The sequence below is a fragment of the Micromesistius poutassou genome (assembly GCF_964030765.1).
Source record: "Micromesistius poutassou genome assembly, chromosome: 10".
In the NCBI taxonomy this organism is placed as follows: Eukaryota; Metazoa; Chordata; class Actinopteri; order Gadiformes; family Gadidae; genus Micromesistius; species Micromesistius poutassou.
Genome location: NC_140280.1, coordinates 18898831 through 18925708, shown reverse-complemented (window position 1 = coordinate 18925708; position 26878 = coordinate 18898831). Strand labels below are relative to the sequence as shown.

At 43.9% G+C, this 26878-nt stretch overlaps 2 protein-coding genes across 2 annotated transcripts; both read left to right on the top strand.

The window, feature by feature from the left end:
• Positions 1-751: 751 nt before the first annotated feature.
• Positions 752-14217, top strand: slc43a2b (solute carrier family 43 member 2b). The gene is made up of 14 exons (XM_084474721.1): positions 752-966; positions 1765-2142; positions 5414-5705; positions 5912-5967; positions 6101-6177; positions 8345-8437; positions 8774-8907; positions 9287-9483; positions 9865-10008; positions 10579-10711; positions 10843-10975; positions 11168-11241; positions 11629-11752; positions 12163-14217. The coding sequence occupies exons 2-14, from the start codon at positions 1980-1982 to the stop codon at positions 12322-12324; spliced, it is 1782 nt and encodes a 593-aa protein (XP_084330847.1). The 5' UTR covers positions 752-966; positions 1765-1979; the 3' UTR covers positions 12325-14217.
• Positions 14218-15363: 1146 nt separating this feature from the next.
• pitpnab (phosphatidylinositol transfer protein, alpha b) lies at positions 15364-26361 on the top strand. The gene is made up of 12 exons (XM_084474703.1): positions 15364-15692; positions 17853-17883; positions 19491-19636; positions 20106-20197; positions 21091-21098; positions 21917-21991; positions 22508-22591; positions 22742-22819; positions 23097-23207; positions 23471-23593; positions 24313-24395; positions 25179-26361. Exons 1-11 carry the CDS (start codon positions 15676-15678, stop codon positions 24358-24360), a joined length of 813 nt encoding a protein of 270 aa, XP_084330829.1. The 5' UTR covers positions 15364-15675; the 3' UTR covers positions 24361-24395; positions 25179-26361.
• The last annotated feature ends 517 nt before the right edge of the window (positions 26362-26878 follow it).

Sequence of the window (26878 nt, the reverse complement as noted above, 5' to 3'; positions counted from 1 at the left end):
ATTGAAAAACTGCAAAAGTAGTTTGTAGGCTAGGCTACCAAGTCTCCAGCATCTGCCAGTATCAATAGGCTATTTGACATTAATTTTGAGACGAGGAGGAAAACAAGAGAACCAGTAGCCCCGTTTGGCCCCTCGGTGGACATTAATGGGCGAATTACGTCATTGATCAGTGATCTTGTAACCTAATCAATGTTAATAATCGACTCCTCCGTCTGCTTTTGTATTAGAATACAAATTGTTTTCAATTAGAATTAAATTGTATTCAATTGTGTTCAAACAGGACCAACATTGTAGGCTATTAGCTATCTGTCTGTCTTCATCGTTTCTAATAGCGCCCCCCCCCCCCCCCCCTTTCCAAATAGGCATACAAACCAAACTGTTGTTGTAGACCGTGGTTATCAGAAGTTGAACAACAACCCACAGCACAGTATTCTGGTCCACACTGTTCTTTGTATCAGCCCAATACGATCGTCACTTATCGATCGTCTCCGCCGTCTACCTCAGATAACATCCATTCATTATCTACACTTTAAATAGGACTCTATTGATTGACTAATCGTTCTATTATTGTCTCAATTAATACGTTTAGTTTTTCTCAAGTCACTTCCCGTTTCGTAACGTGTGCCACGAGGTCCAACATAACGATAGGGGAAGTATACGCTGTTTTACCAATCTCCACGACAAAGTGAGATCGAAACCCTTGTTGTGGTTTTATCGGAGCTGCTCCTTTGGAAGGCGAGGCGGCGTCTCTGAGCTCCGGGTTGGATTGGAATGTCGATTGGCCAATGGTGCGCAATACACAATCAGGACCCTGGACAGCCAATAGACAGCCTAGAAACGCCAGCTGGTGGAAAGCCTCTGTATAAAGTTGTCACTTTATCAGTCAAACCGCGGTGGACCAGTTGAACCTGAGCTATCTCCCAAGGCAGGCCGGTGGAGCTGCTATGAAGAGTGGACTACTCAGCGGTATGTATGCCACAGACTATTACTACTGTGTTATTAATTAATTTCTGGGCTGTAGACATAGTGTGATTGCGGTGGTCTTTCTGGGGTAAACAAGAGAAACGTGGTTGGAACGGGAGGGCGAACGAGAGCAGGACGGAACACGTGCGCCGCTCGAGTGTATTGTCCCCCCCCTCTCTCTTTTATGATTACGGATGCCCCCGGACTAATTGCCGAGGAGAGTGCACACTGTTCGGTGGGCTTATGTGAGGACATTAGGCAGGAGGGGCCATCACGGCCTAGGCTTGTTATGGGGCCGGGGACGACCTCAAAACAACCATCCCCTTCAACCTCCAGTTTTTACCGGTTTACGCAAATCTGCCCTCGGGTGACTAATGGTGACTGTGATTCATGGGGCTGATGTGACTAATGCGGTCCTGGTCTGTCTGTTAAATTTGCGATTATTCATAGTTTACATGTTCCTTCTGGAACACCAAACTGGGTGGTTACGTTACGACATATCGTCTATGTTCTACAGCCAATTCTTTCGTTTGTTTGCAACAACACATCCTTTACTGTTATATGCGGCCTATACAACGGAGAGAGAAACCGGTTGGTTGAAAATATTGATGACAAAGGACATAATATGCCAGATGTTCTACCGCTTATTTAATCAGTCAGCCATCTCAAGTTTTAGGAGCAAAGTTCGCTTACATTATCTTGTGATGGTATACCGTTGGACGGCCCCTGCCCTGCCTTCCACAAGGTCAACAATAACGGGACTCCCTCCCTCCACCTCTCCCCTCGCTCTCCTTCCTACAGACTAGAAGGGCAGAACCACTTCCACTCTTCTCTGTCTCAGCTACCTGTCTGTACTCGCTCTCCCTCTCTCCCTCCAAGCCCTTCTCGCGCTCTCTCTCTCTCTCTCTCTCTCTCTCTCTCTCTCTCTCTCTCTCTCTCTCTCTCTCTCTCTCTCTCTCTCTCTCTCTCTCTCTCTCTCTCTCTCTCTCTCTCTGCCGTCGGTGAAGGGGGGAAGCATGGCTCCAACCTTGACCACGGCGTTCGCGCGCCGCTGGTGGATGGCGGTGACGGCGGTGGTGGAGAACCTGCTGTTCTCCGCCGTGCTGCTGGGCTGGGGCTCGCTGCTCATCATGCTGAAGTCTGAGGGTTTCTACTCCTACATGTGCAACGAGGAAGCGGGTGAGTGGGGACTCGGGATTGAGCTGTGGCCGCACTGAACTATTCCCCTGCTAGACAGGACGTGATAGAGAATGAGGAAGTGTTTCTCTTACTTTCTTGCACGTATTGTCCATTTTGAAGTATAGAGACTCTGACGTGTTTGTTTCCATTTGTCTCGACCCCGCTCGGTTGCTTTAGAAAAAAAAAAAAAAAGTTAGCAGAAAGTCAGTCAAACACGTCAGTTTGAGCGAGAGAGAGAGAAGTTTTTTGGGGGTGTAGCCTAATTATAACTGCTTGAGGCTGGGGGGGCATAACGTTACGTGGATAAGAATTTATAAGAGTACACATATGAGTTAAAAAAAAAATATATATATATATATATATATTGGATAGCAATGTCTCCTATCAAACAACGGCCCCCTTTTAAAAGTCTTTGTCTGATCGGTGCGACAGTATGACAGCAGCATGTTCCATTTAACCTCATTATCTTATCAAATCTTATCATAACGTTAACTACTCTTAGCGCAGAGCAAAGTTCTGATGTGCAGTGGGCACATGGAGCTGGAGCTGATGTGGCGTGTCAGATCCATGGAACAGAAACTGGTTTTGTCATTCACTCCTCACTCGTGAAGATTAACGGCTAATCTGATCAGAAGTATCTCTAAATGCACAGTGGGTCGCAGTTCCTCCAGATCTGGTATCACTTGCATCACACAAACTAGTTTTTCACCATTCACCGAACACGTGAGTGGAAGATACCTAAGAAGATATCATTTGCTGCTTGCTATAATCCAAAGTAGTCTGGGAGGGTAAACTACTCACCGCTTTGGCGATTGTACACATGCGCCGCTTCTATTCAAGCTTATTTTGCACTTCACAATTCACATTCGGTCAAGCAATATCTGGTTTTGTGGTCACGTCTGAATGGTAATATTCTGAAGGACGCAGAGCACTATTGAGATGGAGCCTTTGTGCGCTCTGTTTATAGCGTATGTTGGGATGGTAAGTTAGTTAAAATCGCCCTGATATTGCCATAGGAAAAACAAATGGTCGATCATCACTTCAATTGCCAATGTTCGCAAATTGGCACCCAGTCTAGGGTGCTAAATGACCGTTAGTCGGCTGTCTTCTGAAGTAGACCATATTCCACCCTCCCCACAACCCCCCCACCACACACACACACAGACCCGAGGCATATAAAGCGTTTATACATCACTACCCCAAGAGTGCGTAGCTCTTTTCATTAAGGGGTAACCAGATATGAATCTGTGTGGTCCCCTCTCCTTTCTGTAACCAATGAAAAGGAGGAGTGTTCGGTCTCCCTGAGAACCAAGGTGAGATCTAATCACACATTTTGTCCAATCGGGACGTGGCTCCAGAAAGAGAGAAAGATAAAGAGAATGTAGACAGGGAGAGAATGGAGAGGCTTTCAATGAGAGAAAGGGAGGGCATCACCTGATGTTTGTGGCTATCGTTTTGCATTTCATTGACGATTCGTCTAGAGCTGTGGCCCACAATCTAAAAATATAATATTAAGCACAGTACTCAGTTTCTGGCCTAACTCAGCATTTATTTTGCTGTCCACAGTCTTTTAATTACTGTGATAGGGAAGTCTAAAGTCTGTTGGTGTAGATAAAGAGGAAGAGAAAGGAGATAGATAGTGACAGAGAGAAAAATAGGCAGTAAAAAGGGAAAGACAGTCGTTTTTTGGAGGAACCTCTACAATGTTTTCCATTCCAACGATTCTGCATTTTCCCAGCATGGTTTAAGCAGGGGCAATGTTCACTGTAAAGTAAAGCACTTCTAAGACAATGATCAATATGTTAAACATAGTTGGCCCACAGCCCCAGACCCTGCTGCCTCACAGTAGGGGGGCTGAAGTCTCATCATGGGGGGCATCGACAACATTGTTAGTCAAAGCATCGTGGCCAAAGACGCTGGAATAGCACCCATAATCACCTCCAAAGGGCTTTGATGGACGGGTCGGGGGTAGAAACCTTCCACATCAATGTGGACTACAGCCCGACCGATATAACGGTTGTTATATACTGAAAATTGACCTAGCTCTAATATATTTGTATCAGGGTAAAAAATCTCCACCATGAAATATTTAGAAATGGTGTCGATATAGATATGTAATTACCTCTTTATAAATCCTCTACTCCCTCCTGGTGCTCGAACCTGTAAATGCTTTGACTGAGCACATCCACATTAACACTCTCAACACATATCATGTTCTATGTGAAGGTCAGGCCAATAAGCTTAAGCTCATGATTTTAAAGAGATGTTGCTGTGGCCCGAAGCCTTGCTGGAGGGTGAACAGCCAATTCCAAAGAGAGGCTCCAACCTCAGGATACCACGATACATATATCAAATAACGGCCGATATATCTTTATTATGAATATCTGTCGATGTATCTGTATCTGTGATTGTTTATACCCTAATATCGGAATCGGCCCCTGAAATCCAGTACGGGTCAGGCTCTAATGTGGACGACTAGGAGAACAAAGATGGGAAACAGACAGACACTGTGATTAAAACTGCCCTAGTTCAGCCCTGAGACCGCAAACTGGCCGCAGCTGGTGAACTGTGATGAGCAATGCCATGGCAGCACTTTTAATCAGATGACACGTTTCTGCCTCACCAGTTTTATTGGTCATTCATTTAATGCAACCAACTTCTGGTAATGTATTACAGCAGCCGTGCGCTAATGGTGTGTGTGTTTGTGCCCACATTTGTGTGTGTGTGTGTGTGTGTGTGTGTGTGTGTGTGTGTGTGTGCATGTGTGGATACTCTAGGTAGAGCACAGCTACACAAGGCTAGACACATGATCATGTGCACATGTGACCGCCGGCTGTGTCGTCATAGGTCGTTGACCGGGCCATGTGATCAGGACCTTGAGTTGCATCACTACCTGCATCAGCTGTTATCCTCAGTTTAGTATTTACAAGAATGTAGGCTTATTAATGAGTAGGCATGAAATTGAAACAATATTTGACAAGACAGACTTTAGACGGTTTCTGACGTACCATTTTACCTCAAGGCATCTCAGTTTCCTCTTAGGTCCTCTCAGTTATTCTTTTCTGGAGGCTTTTATTTGCACTTTATTTGTGTGGCCCTATGTCACAATAACAAAGGTTCCTAGATCCACATTAGAGACACCCCCTGGTTCCTCTATTCGTTCGGGCGTTCAAAAGGTTGCTGATTTACAAAGGAACAATGTCAGTCCCTTGCACAACATGGAGCCGATGTTAAAACACACCACCCTCGGTCTGTCGCCCCCCCTGCTCAGGAAACAGCTCCGCCGCCTACAACCTGACGTTGCCCGCGGCGATTCCCACACCCGACAACGAGTTCGGCGACTTCTTCAGCGAGACGGAGGGCCAGGGTGACAGTGTGGAGATCAAGGCCCTGGCACCCCAGGACGGGCCCCAGCAGATGAACGGCTGGTTGATCTGCAAGGAGCAGGACGAGATGCTAAACATGGCCTTCACCATGGGCTCCTTCCTGCTGTCCGCCATCACGCTGCCCCTGGGCATCGTGATGGACAAGTACGGCCCCCGCAAGCTCCGCCTCCTGGGCAGGTAGGCAGCGAATTTCGCTCAATCAAAACGCTCCCTGGTCTCTCCACTACTAGAGACTTAAGTTGTAGTAGTAGGCTCATATGTTCCCTTTTGCATGTTTATGATAAAAAATAATTTGAAAAATAATAGTTGTTTTGGTTGATGTTGTTGTTTGTTTCTTTGTTTCGGTCCTTCTTTCTCTCTTTTACCTTTCCGTCTTGTTTCAGTACCTGTTTCGGCTTTTCCTGCCTGCTCATCGCCTATGGAGCCTACAACCCAAATGGTGAGTCTTATTTCCCCTCACCAGAGAGAAACCCAGAGGGGGTTTCTTAGCGTTTGGTTGTTATCACGTCTGTTAAGGGTCTTATGAAGCTCATCATCATTATCATCATCCTCATCATTTTCCTCTCTTCCAGAACTTTCTGTGCTTATCTTTATCGCCTTGACGTTCAACGGTTTCGGGGGCATGTGTTTGACCTTCACCTCTCTCACGGTAAGGGTGTGCGTGTGTATCTGTGTGTGTGTGTGTGTGTGTGTTTGTGTGTGTGTGTGTGTGTGTGTGGGTGGGTGTTTTTGTGCACAAATCCACATTTGCTGATGCCTGTTAATCTGTGATCCTGTACATTTTGGTGCAAATCTTGGCCTTTTTGTGTTGTGTTTCTGAAGGTTTGTGTATGTACAGTTTGTGTCACTATGACTGATACAAAAACTTTTGCATGATCAAAATCCTTTAGACTTTTTTTTTTTTCGTTCACTCAAAACTTTAGACTCAACACATAGGAAGAGTCCCTCCTTCCAGGAACAGCTGAGAGTGCAAAATATTATGCAGACAATCTTAAAAAATCCAAATCAATCAATTTAAAGTCAACTAATTAACTAAAGGCAAATCAGGGAAAAAGCCAAATTGTAAGCAGTAGATTTCCAGAAGCTATATTTTCAATTCTTCTAAATTCAACTTAAGTTTTGAAATAATAATTGATAATATTCACTTGTACATAACTTATATTGATTGTTTGATAGTATGTTATAGTTGTTATTGTTATGTTGTTGTGTTGCTTTGTGGTTGTGTTTCTGTGTCATTATGTTTTTGGCTGCACTGTACAGGATGGCCCAGAAGAGAGAGAGAGTTAGAGAAAAGCTTATGGGAGAGAGAAAGAGAGAGAGAGGGGGGTGATTAGGGACGTTGTGTAACAGATAGCTCATTATAACTTTCAAGCATCCCCATCCCGCCCCCTGATTCAGACTTTTTTAAGCTTGCTTTAACAACAACAATCCTCTCTCTCTCTCTCTCTCTCTCTCTCTCTCTCTCTCTCTCTCTCTCTCTCTCTCTCTCTCTCTCTACCGCTCTCTCTCACTTTCTCTCGCTCTCTCTCTCTGTGTTGATTGGTATCAACATATTTCATGTGTTCATGTTTTGTCAAAATCAAATGTCCTTTTTTCTGTTTTTCATTACTCAGTACACATATCTCTCTTTTACACACACACACACACACACACACACCTCACATGCATAGCAAGGTACAGATCTATGCCATGGTGATGCAGGTTTCTTGAGAGAGGCCCGGGGTGGTTAATCTCCACATGCCCCCCCGCCCCATCTGCATGTAAACGCATCACTCTGCTGTGTTAATGTCGTCGTTACTCTGTGGAAAAGAATTAGGTGTGTCCACACAATGACAGGCTCAACAAATAGCACTTTCCTTCCAAAAGTCTCATGAAGATAAACAGGTTCCAGTCTGTAAAAACTTTAGCCTTCCTTTGATTACTCAAGCCTAACCCTGCTGAATGTGAGTTTGTAGCATAGTCTTATGTAAAGCTTCTTACCAATTTGTGTTTAACACACACAATTTAATGTAATCCAATGGTGATTTTGCACATATACCCAGTCTACTTTATGTATAGTCAAATGTGTATATATGTTATATGCACAGTGTAACACAGGGTCATTGTAAACAGTGAAATTCCTTGGGGCATGGCAATCGACAAAGACGTAGATGGCATTACAAAGAACATACAAAACTATTAAGAGTCACAAATAAGGTAAAAAATTGCAAGACTAGCATGAAATATACCAAATAAAAATGAACAATAAAACAGCACCTTGACCCCTTGGCCTTTCCATAAACCGAGTCACCCTATGTGTGGGCTTAATGTCCTGTACTTTACGAGGGGAGAGGAGGTTAATCATTACACTCTATTGTACTCCTTGACACCCAGCCATGCAGAGCTGTAATAATGCTGCTGGTTAATCATTGGCAAGCCCAAGTTCACTGCCAATGACAGTTGTCAAAGGTCACCTTCCCACTTACCTCTCTCTCACTCTCTACCTCACCCCACCCTTTATTTTTGTCTTTCTGGCTCTCTCTCCCACCCTCTCTGGCCGTCGCTCTCTCTTTAATAATATGTCATTTGTTTTGCTGTAGTTGTTGTTGTTGAAAGCAGGTCAGCTTGTTGTGTGTGTATGTTGTTGCTTCAGTCCAGGGCATTCTTCCTCCCCCTGCAGTAGAACACGTAGCAGTTTGAACCAGTGTGTAATTCTCTCTCTCTCTCCCCTCTCTCTCTCTCCCCTCTCTCACTCTCTCTCTCCCCCCTCTCTCTCTCTCTCTCTCTCTCTCTCTCTCTCTCTCTCTCTCTCTCTCTCTCTCTCTCTCTCTCCCCAGCTGCCCAACATGTTTGGGGACCTGCGCTCCACATTCATTGCTCTGATGATTGGTTCCTACGCCTCGTCTGCTGTCACCTTTCCTGGACTCAAGGTAACTAGACCTACGCACGAAAGCACACACGCACGCACACACACACACACACACGCACACACACACACGCACAGGATGGAGGCGGTTTTACTGCTTTCCTTCGTGATCAAGACACTAAACACACGTGCACACATGCACGTGTACAGGCACACGCACATGAACACAGATCATTTATTTATTTATTTATATTTATTTATCTATGAATTTCCCCTCACGTGATTCAGTTTTAACCACAGAAGTCAGTCAAATCAATGAAGAACCAGAATAGTAACCGGGTCTCCATTACAACAGGGGATCCATGACTATGACCAATTCCTGTTCTGCATGTGCTCGCAGGTGATCTACGACCTCGGGGTGCCCTTCATCACCATCCTGGTGGTGTGGGCCGCGTGCGCCGGCATCGTCTTCCTCAACTGCCTCTTGAACTGGCCTCTGGAGCCCTTCCCCGGGCCCGAGGACATGGACTACACGTAAGAACCACACCCGGCCAAGAGACCGTTCTACCAATTTAAGAACCACACACAGGCCAAGAGACCGTTCTACCAATTTAAGAACCACACACAGGCCAAGAGACCTTTCTGCCAATTTAAGAACCACACACAGGCCAAGAGACATTTAAACTAATTTTCCATTTACTAGTTGTATCAAAAGCGATAAAGGGTAATGCATCTAGACGGCTAGACAAGGGTTACATATCTTGGCTCTTGGATGCCTACAGGTATACTATAGATGTTTCTCTGAACCTAGAACATTTTGGCTAACAGTAAAACATTGTAATATTCCTCCTCCTCATCATCATCATCATCATCATCATCATCATCATCCTCCTCCTCCTCCTCCTCCTCCCAGTGTGAAGATCAAGTTCAGCTGGCTGGGCTTCGACCACAAGATCACAGGGAAGCAGTTCTACCAGCAGGTGACCACGGTGGGCCGGCGCCTGAGCGTGGGCAGCAGCCTGAAGCAGAGGGAGCTGTCCACCAAGGACGGTCACAAGCTCTGCCTCTCCACCATGGACCTCGAGGTGGACAGCAAGCCCAAGGAGGAGGGTGAGGACGCAGAGTGTTGGCTCTTTCATTGAAATCAATAGACAATATTGAAGGTACCACTTTTAACTCTCATTCCCACGTCTCCCACATCAATTGTGTAACTACCATGGGGCTTGTTCAAGTCCCAATAGCATGCATCGTTCACCCACACATGAAGGTAAAATTAGTCACTTTATAGAAAATAGGAAAACCTGTGCTTCACTGCTTTACTGCTTCCCTGACAGTTGTAAATCTATATTCAAAGAATCCATTTTGATTGAAATGTTATGATTAATAAGGAGTGTAGAGGTGATCTACTACTTCTTGCACACTCTTAAGAAAAGTGCAGCGCTTTAAACCAACCCCCCCCTGGTGTGTGTGTGTGTGTGTGTGTGTGTGCAGCCCAGTCGTTCTTGAAGAGCATCACGAGCCCAATGTTCGTCCTGACCCTGGTCACCATGTCCATCACCCAGCTGCGCCTCATCTTCTACATGGGGGCCATGAACAACATCCTGGAGTCCCTCAGCGATGGAGACCTCAACACCGGTACGTTCCGGTTAGCTGCCTGTTTTTCTTGATGTTATTATGGTCATCTTTTCCCGAATAAATGCCTAAATGTCCTTTTTTTTTAATATACGTTTTCACTGTATGATAGTTTGTAGGACGTCTCTTTTTTAAATGCAGTGGTGCTAAGGTACATTGACTCGTGTTTTCGGTTGTATTTTCAGTGGAGAAAAGGGAAGTCGGTAAGCCCCAAACAGTAGTTTAGTTTTAGCTCTTAGAGAGGATGATAACATTTAACCTAGCCCTGGCTGTTAACATGAACGAAAATACCACTTCATGTACTAATGTCCTGTTATTTTACCTTCCACACTTACTTCTCTTTTATATCATTGATCGTAAATACTAACCCTTTCTCCTGCAGTTCCCAAATAATTGTATTGTCCCATCCCTGAACTTTAACTTTATAATTCAAAACAAACATCATCATCCCCCCATATATTGATGTTTGACCTGGTTTTTCTCTGCATGTTCTTTTTGTTGTGATACCCACATTTCCCATAAGTGTCCTCTCATGCCTGACGTATCCTGTGCTCTCCTTCCTGGCGTTCCCAGTGAGTCTATACTCGTCAATCTTCGGCATTATGCAGCTGCTGTGTCTGATGACCACACCTGTCATCGGTCAGATCATGGACTGGAAGTTGAAGGAATGCGATGATGGGGACAGTGAAAAGGACAACTGCAGCAAGTGAGTCGCTTTGTCCGTAATATCTAGGATCACAAGCAGGGGTTAGATGGTTAATACAGTCCGATAGAGGTTAGATTGTACATGATTCGGTATCCATCTGTCTTTTTAACTGAACCTATGTTCAACCCTAGGAACGAGATCAAGAAAAAAAGCAGAGATAAAAAAATCCAGAAGGTGACCAATGCCATGCGAGCGTTCATTCTCACAAACCTCCTATTGGTTGGCTTCGGGGTCACCTCTCTAGTGCCCAATCTACAAATCCAGGTGAGTTGTGCATTTCCCCCTTATTGTTAATGAAAGAACCAGCCAACTGTAAACAACTAGTAACATTGTACAATGCCATGTAGGACGATTTAATTTATTTTCTGACAGCACATTCTACAACTGGCAGATCCTGACTGACTGGCTGAGTGATTCGAGATCTGTGTAAAACCCTTTCTGTCCATCCTTCTTTAGATTGTGTCCTTTGTCCTGCACACGGTCGTCAGAGGATTCATCCACTCTGCTGTCGGTGGCCTGTATGCAGCTGTGTAAGTACCGAGGCCCAGAATATTGAGCCAGTCATCTTACCAGATGAGCAATTCTTGCCAGCTAGATACAAATAAAGTTTCCCAGAGTGTTCATGTGCGTGTATCTGCTGTATCCTGGTGTATTTGTTTTTGTGTGTGTGTGTGTATGTGTTTATCTGTGAGTGTGATATCCATTACACATGCACTCTTGGGCAGTTGCCTCGAGTTCTCAGGCCTCAAAGCGCATGGACACAACAGCTCTGTTGAGGTAGCCAACAGTCTGCTGGTTATGTGAAGAGTAGTCATGAATGAACCTCTCTCTCTCTCTCTCTCTCTCTCTCTCTCTCTCTCTCTCTCTCTCTCTCTCTCTCTCTCTCTCTCTCTCGCTCTCGCTCGCTCTCTCTCCAGGTACCCCTCGTCCCAGTTCGGCAGTCTGACGGGCATGCAGTCCCTGGTCAGCGCAGTGTTCGCTCTGCTGCAGCAGCCGCTTTTCATGGCAATGATGGGACCACTGGAGGGAGACCCACTCTGGGTACGAGTCTGCACACACACATACACATACACACACTCATACAGAACCTAACACACACACACACACAAACCTATACAGAACCAAAGACATACACATGTACGTCTACAGATTCACAGAACCAAACATACAGAACCTTACACATAAATACATGAACACGTACAAAAATAAGCACAAACAAAATCAAACACACACACAAAGACAATGGCCAAACCCCCATATACAGTATATACAGGAAGGTACTGGCACCAAAATATGTATGTGTGTGTGTGTGTGTGTGTGTGTGTGTTTGTGTCGGTTTGTGTTTGTGTGTGTGTGTGTGTGTGCGTGTGTGCGTGTGTGTGTGCGTGTGAATGACCTAGTGAGACATGATCCTTAAGCCCTGACCCTGATTGCTGCTTGGTGGTTTCTAGGTGAACGTGGGTCTGCTGGGGGTGAGCATGCTGGGTTTCCTGCTGCCCCTCTACCTCGTCTTCTACAGACACAGCCTCCACAAGGAGCGCAAGGAGAAGCAGAACTACGCCAAGATCTACACCAAACTCAACGGCTCCGACCAACCAGAGGCCTTCGTTTAGCCACAGCGAGATTCGCTGGTTGTTTTCCAACGACACACACGCACATAATGATACACAGTACATCGACACATACATGTTCACAATGGAAGGGGGGCGGCTGGGAACTGCCGCCAAGAAGCCACCTCTGCTCTTTTAAACTAGATATCCGAGCCACCTAGGTGTCGCACACACACACACACACACACAAACACACAGATCAACATGAACAACCCTGAAACTGACGTTGGCATGGAACATGTAGGTACGACCACTGGGAGTATTAAAGAAACAAAATAGACATTGAAAGGTGGAGAGCGAGAGGGAGAGAAAAGAAGTAGAGGAGTGACTGTGAAAGGAAAGAGACCTTCTTGTCTCCGTGCTCCCCCCCCGAATCCTCGCTCTTTTCTCCCGCTCCTCCGCTGCCACCCTCTGTTTACAACTGTCCCGGGAACAACTCCATGATGACATCACTTCCTTTTACGAGAACAGACACAGGAAACGCCAAGGAAAGCCAAGGTAGTAGTATCCTGTTGTTGCTCCGTTAGTTATTTTTTGTTTTGTGTGTGTTTTTTTTAATGATATACTGTACTCCCAACACAAACTCCACAAACAGAACACATTGTTATTACATCATGTCATATGAAATATTGAAAAGCATTGATTGGGAATCATCTGAAATTGTAATATGATGCTAATGGACCAATATGTATTTTAGAGAATGCCTGACATATGTAAATGCCTGAAAATATGTGCAAACAAGTTTTTCATAAGCTGGTTTGGTAAAGTGCCTGGTAAGCAGTTGTTTAATTATAACCCTTCTTTTCAAGTGGCCTTTTACCGTCCTCTATTTGAAACACTGCCATGGGATTATAAGAAGATTATTTAAACTTAATGTTTATTTTTAAATAGTTTCTTAGTGTACACCATTATTTATTCAACCCTTATTTGTCATATTCTTTTTGTAACCTTACATGTGCCTTGTGTGCCTTCTGGATAACTTGAAAACAAAAAAATGATTATTTTTGTAACTTTATTCACAATAAGTAAACCACACTGACAGTTTTTAACCTATATTCAAGGTAAAAAAAACGTTGACTCTAATTCATAAGGTGTATATGCAGCACTTTAAACCTGCCTACCCTTTTATAAAAGTCACATTAACAACATCATCGATTTAGTTCAGCACTTTATCACTCGTCATGCTACTGTAAACTCCCTCTCCCATAACATCACCCCTTAAACGTACATTATATTATACGTCTATTAGGGGTGGGAAAAATTATAGATTCTTTGATGCATCGCGATTCTCTCTAGAATGATTCCGTCTCGATGCATAAAAATTAATAATCTGAAACAAATTTAATAAAATAAATAAATATATATATATTTTTTTTTATTATTATTATTAAATTTGTTCGCCTGCTGTAGAGTGCTAAAGAAAACTCCTTTCTGCCTGCATGTTCTCTGTGCAGAGAACCGACTTTATCTAATATAAAATACTAGATAAGGTAATTCATCTGTTGATTGTCTTTAATGATCATCACACAAGTAGGAAGTGACTAGTAGCAAACTCGTATGTATATTTTTTTGAAAATCCTGCATGGAAATGTACATAAAAAAAATTGTTGCATCGAGATGCATCAATAATCGTTTTAGAATTGAATCGTTGACCTCTGAATCAGAACCAAATCTTATCATGAGATGCCAAGAGATTCCCACCCCTAACGCCTGTATATTTAATCTTAGAACTATTTTCCATTTTATTTTATTTTCCCTTTCCATCTTTTGAGTTAGCTGTAGGTAGATTGCTGTATCGCTGTAGATTGCTGTATTACCTACTGCTGTAGGTAGATTGGCTGTATTTTAATAAACTCGTCAGTGTTAACACAACCCTTCAACATTCAATAAAGTTGTACTGATTTAATTGAAGAGCTGATTTTGTCATGAGCATGTCCTCTGGTGCCTAATTAATTATGGAAAGTACTAAGAACAAAGCATATGCATCAATAAATAGGTTTAATAGTTTCAAAAGGAATTTGCATCTAACTGTATGACGATGGTTTGTGTACGCCCTACAGCGACACTGTAGGTGTTGGTTCTATCCCCTAGATGTCACTGTATTCAGACCCATTGTAAAATATTCCCGCTGCGTTCATGATGTTCAGTTTCACCTGTTCCTATTAAACACCAGTTTTAACCGGGCTCATGGAACGCAAACATATCGCAGATTGCGTATTGCGTATAGATTAGGCCAGACTAGTCACTATGACCACTAGACTTGTCTAGTCACCAGACTAGACTTGGCTTGATCCGACCCCTAGACTTTACCCTAGAGTTCCACTACACTAGTCTACACTAGACTAAACATTGACTAAACACAAGGATGGACTGACTTGACTAGTCTAAATGATAGACAGTAGGCTGGATTTAACTAGACCAAACTTGACGCGACACCAGACATAGACGAGAAAACATTATACCAGACTTGACAAGACTACTAGGCGAGATATGTAGCTTGTGGGAAGCAGTTGCCACCAATACGAACGTACTTGGAGGATTCGAGCGGTTTACTCCGATTCCACACGTATAATTGCATACGGCTATTTTTGGATCCAAAGGTGTCATATGGGTTCACCCTCCCATTTTTAATAGAAGCATGCCCACTGATTAAGTGGACTGTCGGTAAAAATCAATTTAGTGGCTGCTAAGAGATGAGACAGAGGAATGAATGATAAGCGGATGCTGATCGACGGATACAGACGCGCTATAAATACGCCACCAGTGCAACGTTACATAATTTTGGGAAGAGAGCGCGCGCGCACACACACACACACACACACACACACACACACACACACACACACACACACACACACACACACACACACACACACACACACACACACACACACACACACACACACACACACACACACACACACACACACACACACACACACACAGCCGGAGATAGATTACAGCCGAGAAGACCTCTCGATGCATTGTCATTGCGTCACGTGGAGCGCCATCCTATAGGCTGTGGCAGCGGTGGTCCCCGTGCCTCCTCTCCTCCGTCAGAGGATTCACGAGTCGTCGCTCCGACCTATTGCGATGAACCACTTCCAACGTCACGTTCAGAGCGATGACACACTAAGTGTAGCGGGCCACGGTACTGTGTATTGCGCTCTACGGCAACGCCGCGGCGCGGCTCGGATCAGGAAGTGAATTTCAAGAAAACAGAAAATCAAGAGGTAGAATGACATAGTGGAGAGGTGGAATAGATCAAGCTAGAAGGCACAAACCAACAGACGGAGGGATCGACCCAATCCTGGATCCTCTTTTCGGCTATTCGGGGACGTATTGGACGGCAACATGCTTATAAAGGAATTGTAAGTAGCCGTTTGTGTGGGGTTATCTCTCGGGTTTCGCATTGATGTACAGGCAGCGCATCTCGCGCCACCACTGACATTGTGGCCAGTCGCCCGATGTAGGAATAACAGTCGTGCAGATGGGGTTATCTCGCCATCGCTTTAGCTATTAATCTGTGCGGCTTTTACGCCACACATCCTGTACACGCGTAATTCACACAAATATCAGCGTTGAAAATATATTAATTTGCATGTGCCAGGCAGCAACCTTCCTTATGGGTGCTGTGCCCTTCACATTTGCATCTCAAGTCTCGGATCAGGCTGCAACGTGGCCTTTCCAATCAACAAACCATCAAATATGATTTCAAATTCGAGCTTTGCCGATAACAAAATGCTTTGTGATCGATTGAGTGTCATGTGCGTGTGATAGGCAGGGGGAGCAATAAGGCGACGCGGCGCGTGCCCACATCCTTCCCGCCATGTTATTGATGGGCGCTGAAGGTGAAACCACCGAAGTAGCATTCCTACCTTTCTCCGGAGGAATGGATGCTAAACGATGTGTGCTATCTCGTTGACGGGTGGGCCACGGAGAGTGCCCCCCCCCCGGGAGGAAAGGGAATGTTGTGGGTTCTCCATAAGCCGGGCTTGTTGGACGGACGAAGCGACGGCTTTGAGCTAGCACGGAGTGCTGGTAGCAAGGAGAGACATCTGGGCATTTCGGTTCGATGCCATTGCTATTTCAGGCCTCGTTGTGTGACAGCATTATTTAGCGCTGAATATCGTTTTAAATCAGCTCATTTGGTTGATCATTTTAAAACATCGCCTCCGGTATCAATTCTGCCAAATGGGCATGGTTTCAATCCATATATATGTTTGGCTTTATCTAAATTGATGTGTGGGGGGGGGGGGGGGGGGGGGGGGGGGAGAGACACTAGCCTCGCTAGGCATGTAGAAATGAATGAAAAAGTCATGATTAAACTCGGAGTTCACTCTCTGTCATACCGCAAAGACGTGCGATGTTCCAACGCAGTCAAGTCACACACTGAGTGACACGAACGGGCGCGCGCACACCACACACACACACACACACACACACACACACACACACACACACACACACAAACGTCACGTTCTATGACACAGACGGGGACAAGTGGCACCAGCGACCCTTGAATACAGAGTAATTAAAGTATAAATGTCAAGTAAATTATGGACCCAATATTGGATTGCACTTGACTTTCAAGAGCTACACCTGCCAGGGAATTAGGCTGACACAGACAGCCTACCTGTAGATAATGTAATGTTTTAAAGTATTTAGCTGGCTAATTAATCACGTAAATAAACACTTTAATACATTTAATTAAGCATATAAAGAAGACACATTTTGAATTTGTTGCAATATAAATATTTGAATGGGCTTAATTTTTTCTTCAACTAGTTGACTTAAAATGCAACAGAAGCGGGTAGAATTGCAGAATGAATTCTGTTTTAATTGTTGTTTTCAAGTCCTATAAATAATAAAGTGACAGCTGGTTGAAGGACATTGTAATCAATACTAAGTACTGGAGGATGGACCCCATTCTCTGAAGACCTGGTCCATCTCTTGTCTGTCATCCCGAACTTACTGCAGAATCATCTCCTGCCCAAGCATGAAGTCAGTGACTCACCTAGCCACAACGTTTTCATTATTAAAATGAAAATCATTTGGCATTTGACAATTAAATATTTCCCCAATGATACTGCATAATATTGAAGAGCAACAGTATAAGGGTTTATTAGACTAGCACTTTGTGTTTGACGAGAACCTTTTTTAGTGCTTGTTCATTATAAATTAAATTATAAGTAGACCTTCCAGAGAAGGTGTGAAATCACACCTTGTAATGCCACTCTTCCCTTCCGACATGTGCTTGGTTTTTCTCCCTCTCTCTGTTTTGTTCTGCTGCCCTTGTTGGCACAAATGCATGAATCACAGACAGAAAATTATGTTTAATTAATTAAATTTATGTTGCTTGGGTTGAAACTGTCTTTGAATGATGTTTCATTGCGTTGTGAGGGACTCAGGCCCATCTGACACATCCATCCCTACGATCCTCCGTTTCGCTCAGCAACAGCAGGAGAGATTGTTCTTTTTGGACGAGCAAGACAAGGGTTTGAAACTAACTCTTGTCTCTCCTTCCACAGCCGAGTAATCCTGCCTATCTCTGTCGAGGAGGTAAGTCACTTCATGTGCATATTTACAGGTTGCATGTTGCATGCATATGTGAGTATGTGTCTATGGTGTATGTGTGTGTGTGTGTGTGTGTGTGTGTGTGTGTGTGTGTGTGTGTGTAGGTGGTACTGGACGGTCACCTCCATTCTCAAGAAATCTCCGTGGAACATCTCTGCATTTCACATCTTATACACTGAATATCTAACAAGCTCACTTTAATCCAAGACTTGTAGAATGCTGTTAAAGACGTGTGTGTCTTTCAAACCTCATACCCAACATAAATGTTGTCAAAGGGATAAACATAAAAGCTTCAGTAATGTAATGACAAACGACAAGAAGCACATTGTGCATTAAAGCCTCTCTGGAATTAAAAGGTTCTGACACGAAGCACCTCAAGGCTGGTTTAGAGCTAGTCAGTGCTGCTCCACGTAACCCTAAGTCCTCACGTCAATGGAAGCCTTGTTGTGTCGGTATGCCTCTGTTGCACTGATGTGCTTTTGAGCAGGAAAAGCCATGGGAACATGAGGTCGACCCACAACCTACTTCCACCCCCATCCTTTCTCTGCAGGGATTTATCATAATAAGTGTGTGCGTTCGTTTGTGTTTAATTATAGTGCAAAGTTGGCATTAAAAGTGATTAGGAAATGAAAAGGAGCCTTTGTCCTGGCTCTACACCTCAGTGTGCCCGCAGAGAAGAACAATCCAGAGTTAGTTGCGGGGCGTAGGGAGTGTGCAGCACAAGTGACCCTGCAAAATAAGTACGCAAAATAATAATATTATTATAAACAAAGTACTTTTCACAAGGAGAGTGAAGTGCACAGTATTCAAAAAACGTAAGAAATAAATAGAGATAGGGTTAGAAATAGAGCGAGAGCAAGAGTAAGAAAGTAAGAGATTAACCCGAAGATAACGGGCCAGTAGAAGAAGAGCGTGAGCCAGGATCAGCGTGTTTAATCCATTCTTCTGTAGCTGCATGAATCACAGGAAGCACGTGTTACATGCTCATGTGAAAAGAATGCATGGGGAATTGTTGACAGGGGGATTAACCCGCGTGTGTTGCGTGGTTCCTTAAAATAATGACATCAAAAACACAAAAATTGAAGAAAAGACTTAAGAAATTAGACCATTTTTTATTTTATTTTACGTATAGTCATTTATTTACAACTATGTTATGCACTGCTTTTGTATACTGTAGACTGTGTGCACAACAAACAACTAGCAGAGCATAATCAAACAAATGGGAGTTATGGGCACAGTGTCCTGGTTGAGATTCATAGAGGGCTTTCGCAGTACTGGGAAACAGACAGCATAGTTATTACAGTCAACTTTATGTATAGTATATCAAAAATGTATTCTATTATGAGACTGATTCATGCAGAATTGTTTCATAGGCCACATAGTTTAAAAGCCCCTATGAACATAAAACACGTTGGGTTTCCCATTGTTTACTTCCTCTTTAGGCTATATTTTTTCACAAGGACATGAAGGTTAGACAATGTGTTGGAGTCATTAAGGGTCACTAAAATGTTCAAACCCATTCCCTCTTGTTCTAACTCTCTCTCTCTCTCTCTCTCTCTCTCTCCTGTTGTACCTCTCTCTCTGGGCTCCAGTACCAGGTGGGCCAGCTCTACTCGGTAGCTGAGGCCAGTAAGAATGAGACGGGTGGAGGGGAGGGGGTGGAGGTCCTGAAGAATGAACCCTACGAGAAGGACGGAGAGAAGGGGCAGTACACACACAAAATCTATCACTTGCAGAGGTAACCAAGCCATCACCACACACGTCCATATCTCCATAGGTGTCTACATCCCAAGTGCCGCACACATGCATACCTCTACCTGTAGGTATTAACATCCTAAGTACCGAACACATCCATATCTCTACCTGTAGGTATCAACATCTTTAGTACTGCACACATCCATATCTCAACCTGTAGGTATCAACATCTTTAGTACTGCACACATCCATATCTCTCGCTGTATCCACCAGACTTGACCTTGCGGTTTCTGAGTAGTCAGCCAGCAAGTTATTCAGCCGGTCAAACGGTCAAATGGTCCCCCATCAATTTAGTTAGACAGTCAGTTAGTTGATTTCTCAAGGGGCGTAATCTGAAACTGGATGATAATTCCTTCTTTTTTTTTTACCTCACAATGCAATTTTACTACACAATACAGTATGTTTAAAGGTATCTCTCTCTCTCTTTCTCTCTCTCTCTCTCTCTCCCACAGTAAAGTGCCCTCGTTCGTCCGAATGCTGGCCCCAGCATCAGCTCTGAATATCCATGAGAAAGCCTGGAATGCCTACCCATACTGCCGTACAGGTATAACTACTACTTATAATAATACTTCTACTACCAATACTTATACTACTTATACAACTACAACATATTATGCCTCCCCATACTGTCAAACAGGTACTTTGTAAGTATTATACTTTATAATACTGCTTCTTTACTTATTCCAGACATACCAAAACAATTATAACAACGACTGCTCATAATAATCACACTAATAATAAACTGTATAGAAGGGATTTAAGTGACCTGCTACCTTGACACTAGAAGCTGTAATAGTTAAAGCTAAGATGCTACCGTAGAATTACCACAGCATCTCACACAGGTGACAAAGGTTAACCTTTGTCCCTTTAAATTGGAAATGGTTCTAAAAGGAGCTCTAAGGAGTTCTAAAAATACTGTAACTACAGACCGAATATTAGAGGTCACTTCCATAGTCTCTCTCTCTCTCTCTCTTTATTTTTTTCTCTCTTTCTCTCTCTCTCTCCCTCTCTTTCTCTCTCTTTATTTCTCTCTCTCTCTCTCTCTTCTCTCTCTGTCTCTCTCTTTCTCTCTCTTTATTTATTTCTCTCTCTCTCTCTCTCCCTCGCTCCCTGCCTCCCTCCCTCCCTCCCTCTCTCTTTCTGTCTCTCTCTCCCTCACCTTGAGGGAGAGTTGAATAATTTACAGTGCCCTGGGAGAGAGGATGGCTGCAGTTACAAGAGCTTCACGTACTGAGATTAAACACACACCAACAGTTACGCACACACACAAGCATACCCACATCAAACGGACACAGGGACAGGCACATTCTGTTTCAACACTTCTCTCCTCAGAGTGCCGTTTTACCCCTTGAGCTGATATCAATATTATCACTAATCTTTTGTTTTGTTCCCCCTGGTGCCACTTCATGCTTCCCCTTCGTGTCCTGGACACAACAGTTATCACTGTAAGTACCTGGCCTGCTTGGCACACATAGTGTTCTGACTGCAGACATGTAGTAAGGTATACTTCCCCAGAAAGAGGAGAACGTAATCTAATCCATGGCAGGGAAATAGAGGAGGGCACAGTCAGACAGACACCAGTGTGTGTTTGCGTGTGTGTGTGTGTGTGTGTGTGTGTGTGTGTGTGTGTGTGTGTGTGTGTGTGTGTGTGTGTGTGTGTGTGTGTGTGTGTCTGCGTGCGCGTGTACGTGCGTGCGTGAGTGTGTGTGTGCGTTAGTGCGTGCCTGCGTGTATGTGTGTGCGTGTGTGTGTGTGTGTGTGTGTGTGTGTGTGTGTGTGTGTGTGCGTGCTTGAGTGCATGTGTGCGTGCGTGTGTGTATGTGCCTGCATGTGTGTGTGTGTGTGTGTGTGTGTGTGTGTGTGTGTGTGAGTGAGTGGGAAACCACCATGCCTATGGACTATCCAATGTGGAAGGGCAGTACAATATTGTCGAACCAAAAGTTTAACAAATACTGTTATCTAGCTTTGTAATGTACAAACACTGCCTGTACATGGCGAGGTGGTTGAATAACCCCCTGCATGTGTTTTATGGTACTCTCAAACACACATGACATTGCTTTATAGAAAAAGACAGTAAACACATAGTAAACACATGACCAGTTAACAAGGCTGACAAAGTACCAGCCTCTAGCCATTACCAAGGCTACCAGGTGTAACAGGTGTTACCTAGGTAACAGGTATGACCCAGGTTCAACCAAACGTATATATTTGTGATTAACTGCAGAAATGGACTGACTCTATGACCATTTCCGTTCCCCCCCAGAACGAGTACATGAAAGATAACTTCCTGATCAAGATCGAGACGTGGCACAAACCGGACATGGGCCATCAGGAAAATGTGAGTGACAGTTACGGGTGTGAGGGGGGCAGGATGGTGGAGTAGCGGCCAGGGTGTTCGACTCCAAGCAGAATGGATCCTGGGTCCTTACCAGGTACCCCTGAGCATGACGTCTAACCACTACCTGCTCCTCAATGGAATGCAGCTGTGGTCACCCTAGGTCGCTTTGGATATAAGGGTACTGAATAAGAACATTAGAAGAGATAAACACATGGAGGTTGTCAGTGTTGTATCATGATGTTCTCATTAATGTTCTGTGGCCATTCACAGATGTTCTCGGGTGACGTTCTGTGTTCCATCATGGTGTTCTAGGAGTGACGTTCTGTGTTCCATCATGGTGTTCTAGGAGTGACGTTCTGTGTTCCATCATGGTGTTCTAGGAGTGACGTTCTGTGTTCCATCATGGTGTTCTAGGAGTGACGTTCTGTGTTCCATCATGGTGTTCTAGGAGTGACGTTCTGTGTTCCGTCATGGTGTTCTAGGAGTGACGTTCTGTGTTCCATCATGGTGTTCTAGGTGCACGCTCTTGATGCTGATACCTGGAAAAAGGTGGATGTTGTGTACATCGACATCGGAGACAGGACCCAAGTAGAGCCCAAGGTGAACCTGGTTCAGCTTATCCAAGTTGTCCCTAATGATTAAACTGAAGCATAGTTACAGCAGACTTCTGTGGATGTCTAATGTGAGTCTCTCTGTGTGTCTCTCTCTCTCTCTCTCTCTCTCTCTCTCTCTCTCTCTCTCTCTCTACAGGACTACAAGCCAGAGGAGGACCCCTCCAAGTACAAATCAGTCAAGACCAGCAGGGGGCCCCTGGGGCCCGACTGGAAGGTTCAGTCTACTTAATCAAATATCGATCAATCTTTCGCCACGTTATCTATCTATCTATCTATCGATCTATCTTTCTTTATATCCATCCATCTATCCATCTGTCTGTCCACCCATCTTTCCACCAATCCATATCCAGTATCTAGCAGAAAGCTGAGTGAGCTGAATGTATCCAAGTGGATTCCCGTGTAGATGTATTTAGCTCACCTACCTACCCACGGAACGAAACTGTTCAATGTCAAACTGCGTCTGACGTTTCCGACGCACGTTTCCCTTGCAGAAGGAGCTTCCCAATAAGAAAGACTGCCCACACATGTGTGCCTATAAGCTGGTCACAGTCAAGTTCAAGTGGTGGGGTCTGCAGAATAAGGTGGAGAACTTCATCCAGAAGGTATGTAAGCTGTGTGGGAATGTAATTGTGCCGTCACTTTGTCGTGAAGCTTGTGGCCTTCAGTGTGCACATGTATTACTGCAGACAACAAAATGCAAATATTGCCACCTGATTTCCTAGTTAAATCGATGCTCATTAATAACTTTAATAACTCATTAATTAACGAAATACATCTTTGTGCTCTGTGTGCTACATCAGCATGTCTGGATGTATTTCACAGTGTGTTGATCAGTTGTTTTTCCTATTTCTCTTTTTCTGAACAGCAAGAGAAGCGTTTGTTCACTAATTTCCACCGCCAGCTGTTCTGCTGGATCGACCGGTGGATTGAACTCAATATGGAGGACATCCGTCGCATGGAGGAGGAGACACGCAAAGAACTAGACGAGGTCAGATCCCTCAAAACCAGAAGTTAGCAACCTTAACAACAAAAGTTAGCCAAGTTAGCAACCGTAGCACCAGAAGTTAGCAACCGTAGAACCAAAAAACACCAGAAGTCAAGCGAGTAGGCACGGTGAGAATCCTTTAAACCAGATGTTAGTAACCTTAAAACCAGAGGTTAGCAGCCTTAACTAGAAATCAAGAGAGTCAACTGTCAGGGTGGCAACTGATTAATGTTGTGTTGGGAACGTATGAAGGAAATCAACGTGAAGACTATATTAATGTTGTGTGGCTTAAAATGACATCTAGACAAATTGATGTAGCGTAACGTGAACACACAAAATACATAATTTGACACAGATGCAGCACAAGGGGAACACACCACGGGACAAAATCGAAATAAAGCTAAATATTTAAGCACCTGCATGTTGCTCTTGAAAACAATACGTTAGCACACTTAAAACCAGAAGTTAGAAACCTCAAAGCCAGAAGTTAGCAACAATAAAAAACAGTAAATAATTACAACATTGAATTGAACTCCAAACCAGAATTCAACATGTTTGCTTAAGCAAACGCTTACAAGCATCTTGAATTCTCCACTTTGGGACGATACTTGTCTTGTCTTACCTTCCCTTACCATACCTTATCCTGTCTCAGCTTGTCTTGAATGTATTCAGTTTGTTATAGATGAGAGCGGGAGATATCAATGGTGTGTGTTGTGTTGTAGATGAGAGTGAAGGATCCAGTGAAGGGCATGGTGGCTCTAGAAGACTGAGCGTGTGAAGGACTGTGACTGCTGTGCTTTCTCAGGTAGGAACGCTCTGTCTTTGCCTTTCAGCATTCAATCCATTATCAATGACCTGCTTTTTGGTCGTGTATAACCTAAAACCTGTCTTCCTCGTCTGTCTGTGTCTATCCATCTCCCTCTCTCTTTCTCTCTCTCTCTCTCTCTCTCTCTCTCTCTCTCTCATGCTCGCTCACTCGCTCTCACTCTGTCTCTCTCTCTCTCGCTCTCTCTTTCTGTTCTTCTCTGTTTCTTTCCACCCTCTCTCTTTCTCTCTCCCTCTCTCTGTTTTCTTTGTATGTATATCCCTCTATATGTGCCCCCCATTCACTGTTTTTTCTCTCTCACTGTATCTCCCTCTTTCTCTCTCCTGCTCTCTCTCTCTCTCTCTCTCTCTCTCTCTCTATCTCTCTCTCTGTCTCACTCTCTATACCTCTGTCTCTCTTTCTCTGTCTCACTCTATACCTCTCTGTCTCTCTCTCTCTCTCTCTCTCTCTCTCTCTCTCTCTCTCTCTCTCTCTCTCTCTCTCTCTCTCTCTCTATGTCTCACTCTCTGTCTCTCTCTCTCTGTCTCTGTCTCTCTCTCTGTCTCTTTCTCTCTCTCTCTCTCTCTCTCTCTCTCTCTCTCTCTCTCCCTCTCTCTCTCTATGTCTCACTCTCTGTCTCTCTCTCTCTGTCTCTGTCTCTCTCTCTGTGTCTTTCTCTCTCTCTCTCTCTCTCTCTCTCTCTCTCTCTCTCTCTCTCTCTCTCTCTCTCTCTCTCTCTATGTCTCACTCTCTGTACCTCTCTGTCTCCCTTCCTCTCTCTAGAACAGACCGGTAATCCCAGACACCAGTGGATTCACATTCTCCTCCCGCTCCAACTTACCCCAGATCTGACCAATGAGATGACCCCAGATCAGTCACGACCAATCAGATGACCCCAGATCTGTCTCAATTTGTCCTGACCAATAAGCTGCCCCCAGATCTCTCTAGACGAATCCACCGCTCCGATCCAATCGTACAGTATGGATGTTCAGAGACCCGGGTCAAACCGGAATATACCTGCTCCCCACTGCCCCCCTTCACACCCGCACACACATACACACACACATTAACCCACACTCTTACACACACACATACACACCTTATCATACACACAATATTGCACACAAACACGCACACACACACACACATCCTTTGCCAGCCCTGCCATCCAGGATAATTCAGTAGCAACACAGTAATAGTCCCTGTAAGATGTCAATCATCCCCCTCTCTCTCTGTGTTTCTCTTTAGTCCTCTCTCCAACCCCACCCCTCCAGCCCTCTATCCAAACCATTCTTAAGAACAGAGAATAGTAGAAAGTGTCTCTGAAATCTGGGATTAGTTTCTATCTAAAATATTTCAATATCCCACAGGTGTGTGTGTATATACTAGTGGGAAACTGAGTCATTGTGTTGAGATACACAAACAGGGTTTTTAAAAGATGATTTTGTCTGTACGTTTTTCTGTGGACGTTTGATTTGGTTCAAAGCTGTTTCAGCCTTCCTTTGTGTTCTGACTTGTTTTGTTTATTTGTTTGTTTCTTGATTTTTCATGACTCCTGTTACAATTCCTGTTGTCCTCAACTTGCTTTGTGTGGGATTTCATTTTTTTTTTTTTTTTGCTCAAATGAAGATTTACTTTTACAAATGAAGATTGTACAGTTGAGATAGATTTATCGATTGATTGATTGATTGATTGATTGGTTGGTTGATTGATTGATTGATTGATTGACCAATCAGAGAATATCCTAGTTTGACGAGTACATTTTCATTGGTTAAGAATTCTTGCCGGGTCATGGTGCAGATGCTTTGTGAACACACTGTATGGACTACCTGGTGCAGTGTTCTTCGTGGTACGTATTATAGGTAACAGCAGACACTCAACATTACAACTGAACCTGGATTCCCCTCTAGTAACCATTAAATGTCAAAGTGAATTGTCATTGTTTGCAGGTGGTGTATTTGTATTATTATAATAAGAAACGTATGTGTTTATTTATAGCTTGTGTGTGTGTGTGTGTGTGTGTGTGTGTGTGTGTGTGTGTGTGTGTGTGTGTGTGTGTGTGTGTGTGCATGTATGTGCGCGTGTCTGCGTGTGTGTACGTCTGAGTGTGTATGCATCTGTGTGTGTGTGTGGTGGAATAGAGATTGTTATTTTTGTTTGTTAAACAATAGACCATTTGAAATTAACTAAGTGTGCAGGAAAAAAATCCAAATCCATAAAAAAAACGATGGTACCCACAATTTATTGTGACTAGATTATCATATTTACAATTAAAATGTAAATTACAAATTACAAAATTGCTTTTTCTTTTATGAAAACACACGGAGCATAACGGACTCACTTATCACTCAGATTGAGATAAAAGGTGTCGACCATCTTGCATTGTGGTATATGGGGGCATAACGACGCTCTTTAAATTACATGCCCTCCCTCCACCCACTCACCATCACTGGACGGACATTCTCGTCCAACTATAGCAATAA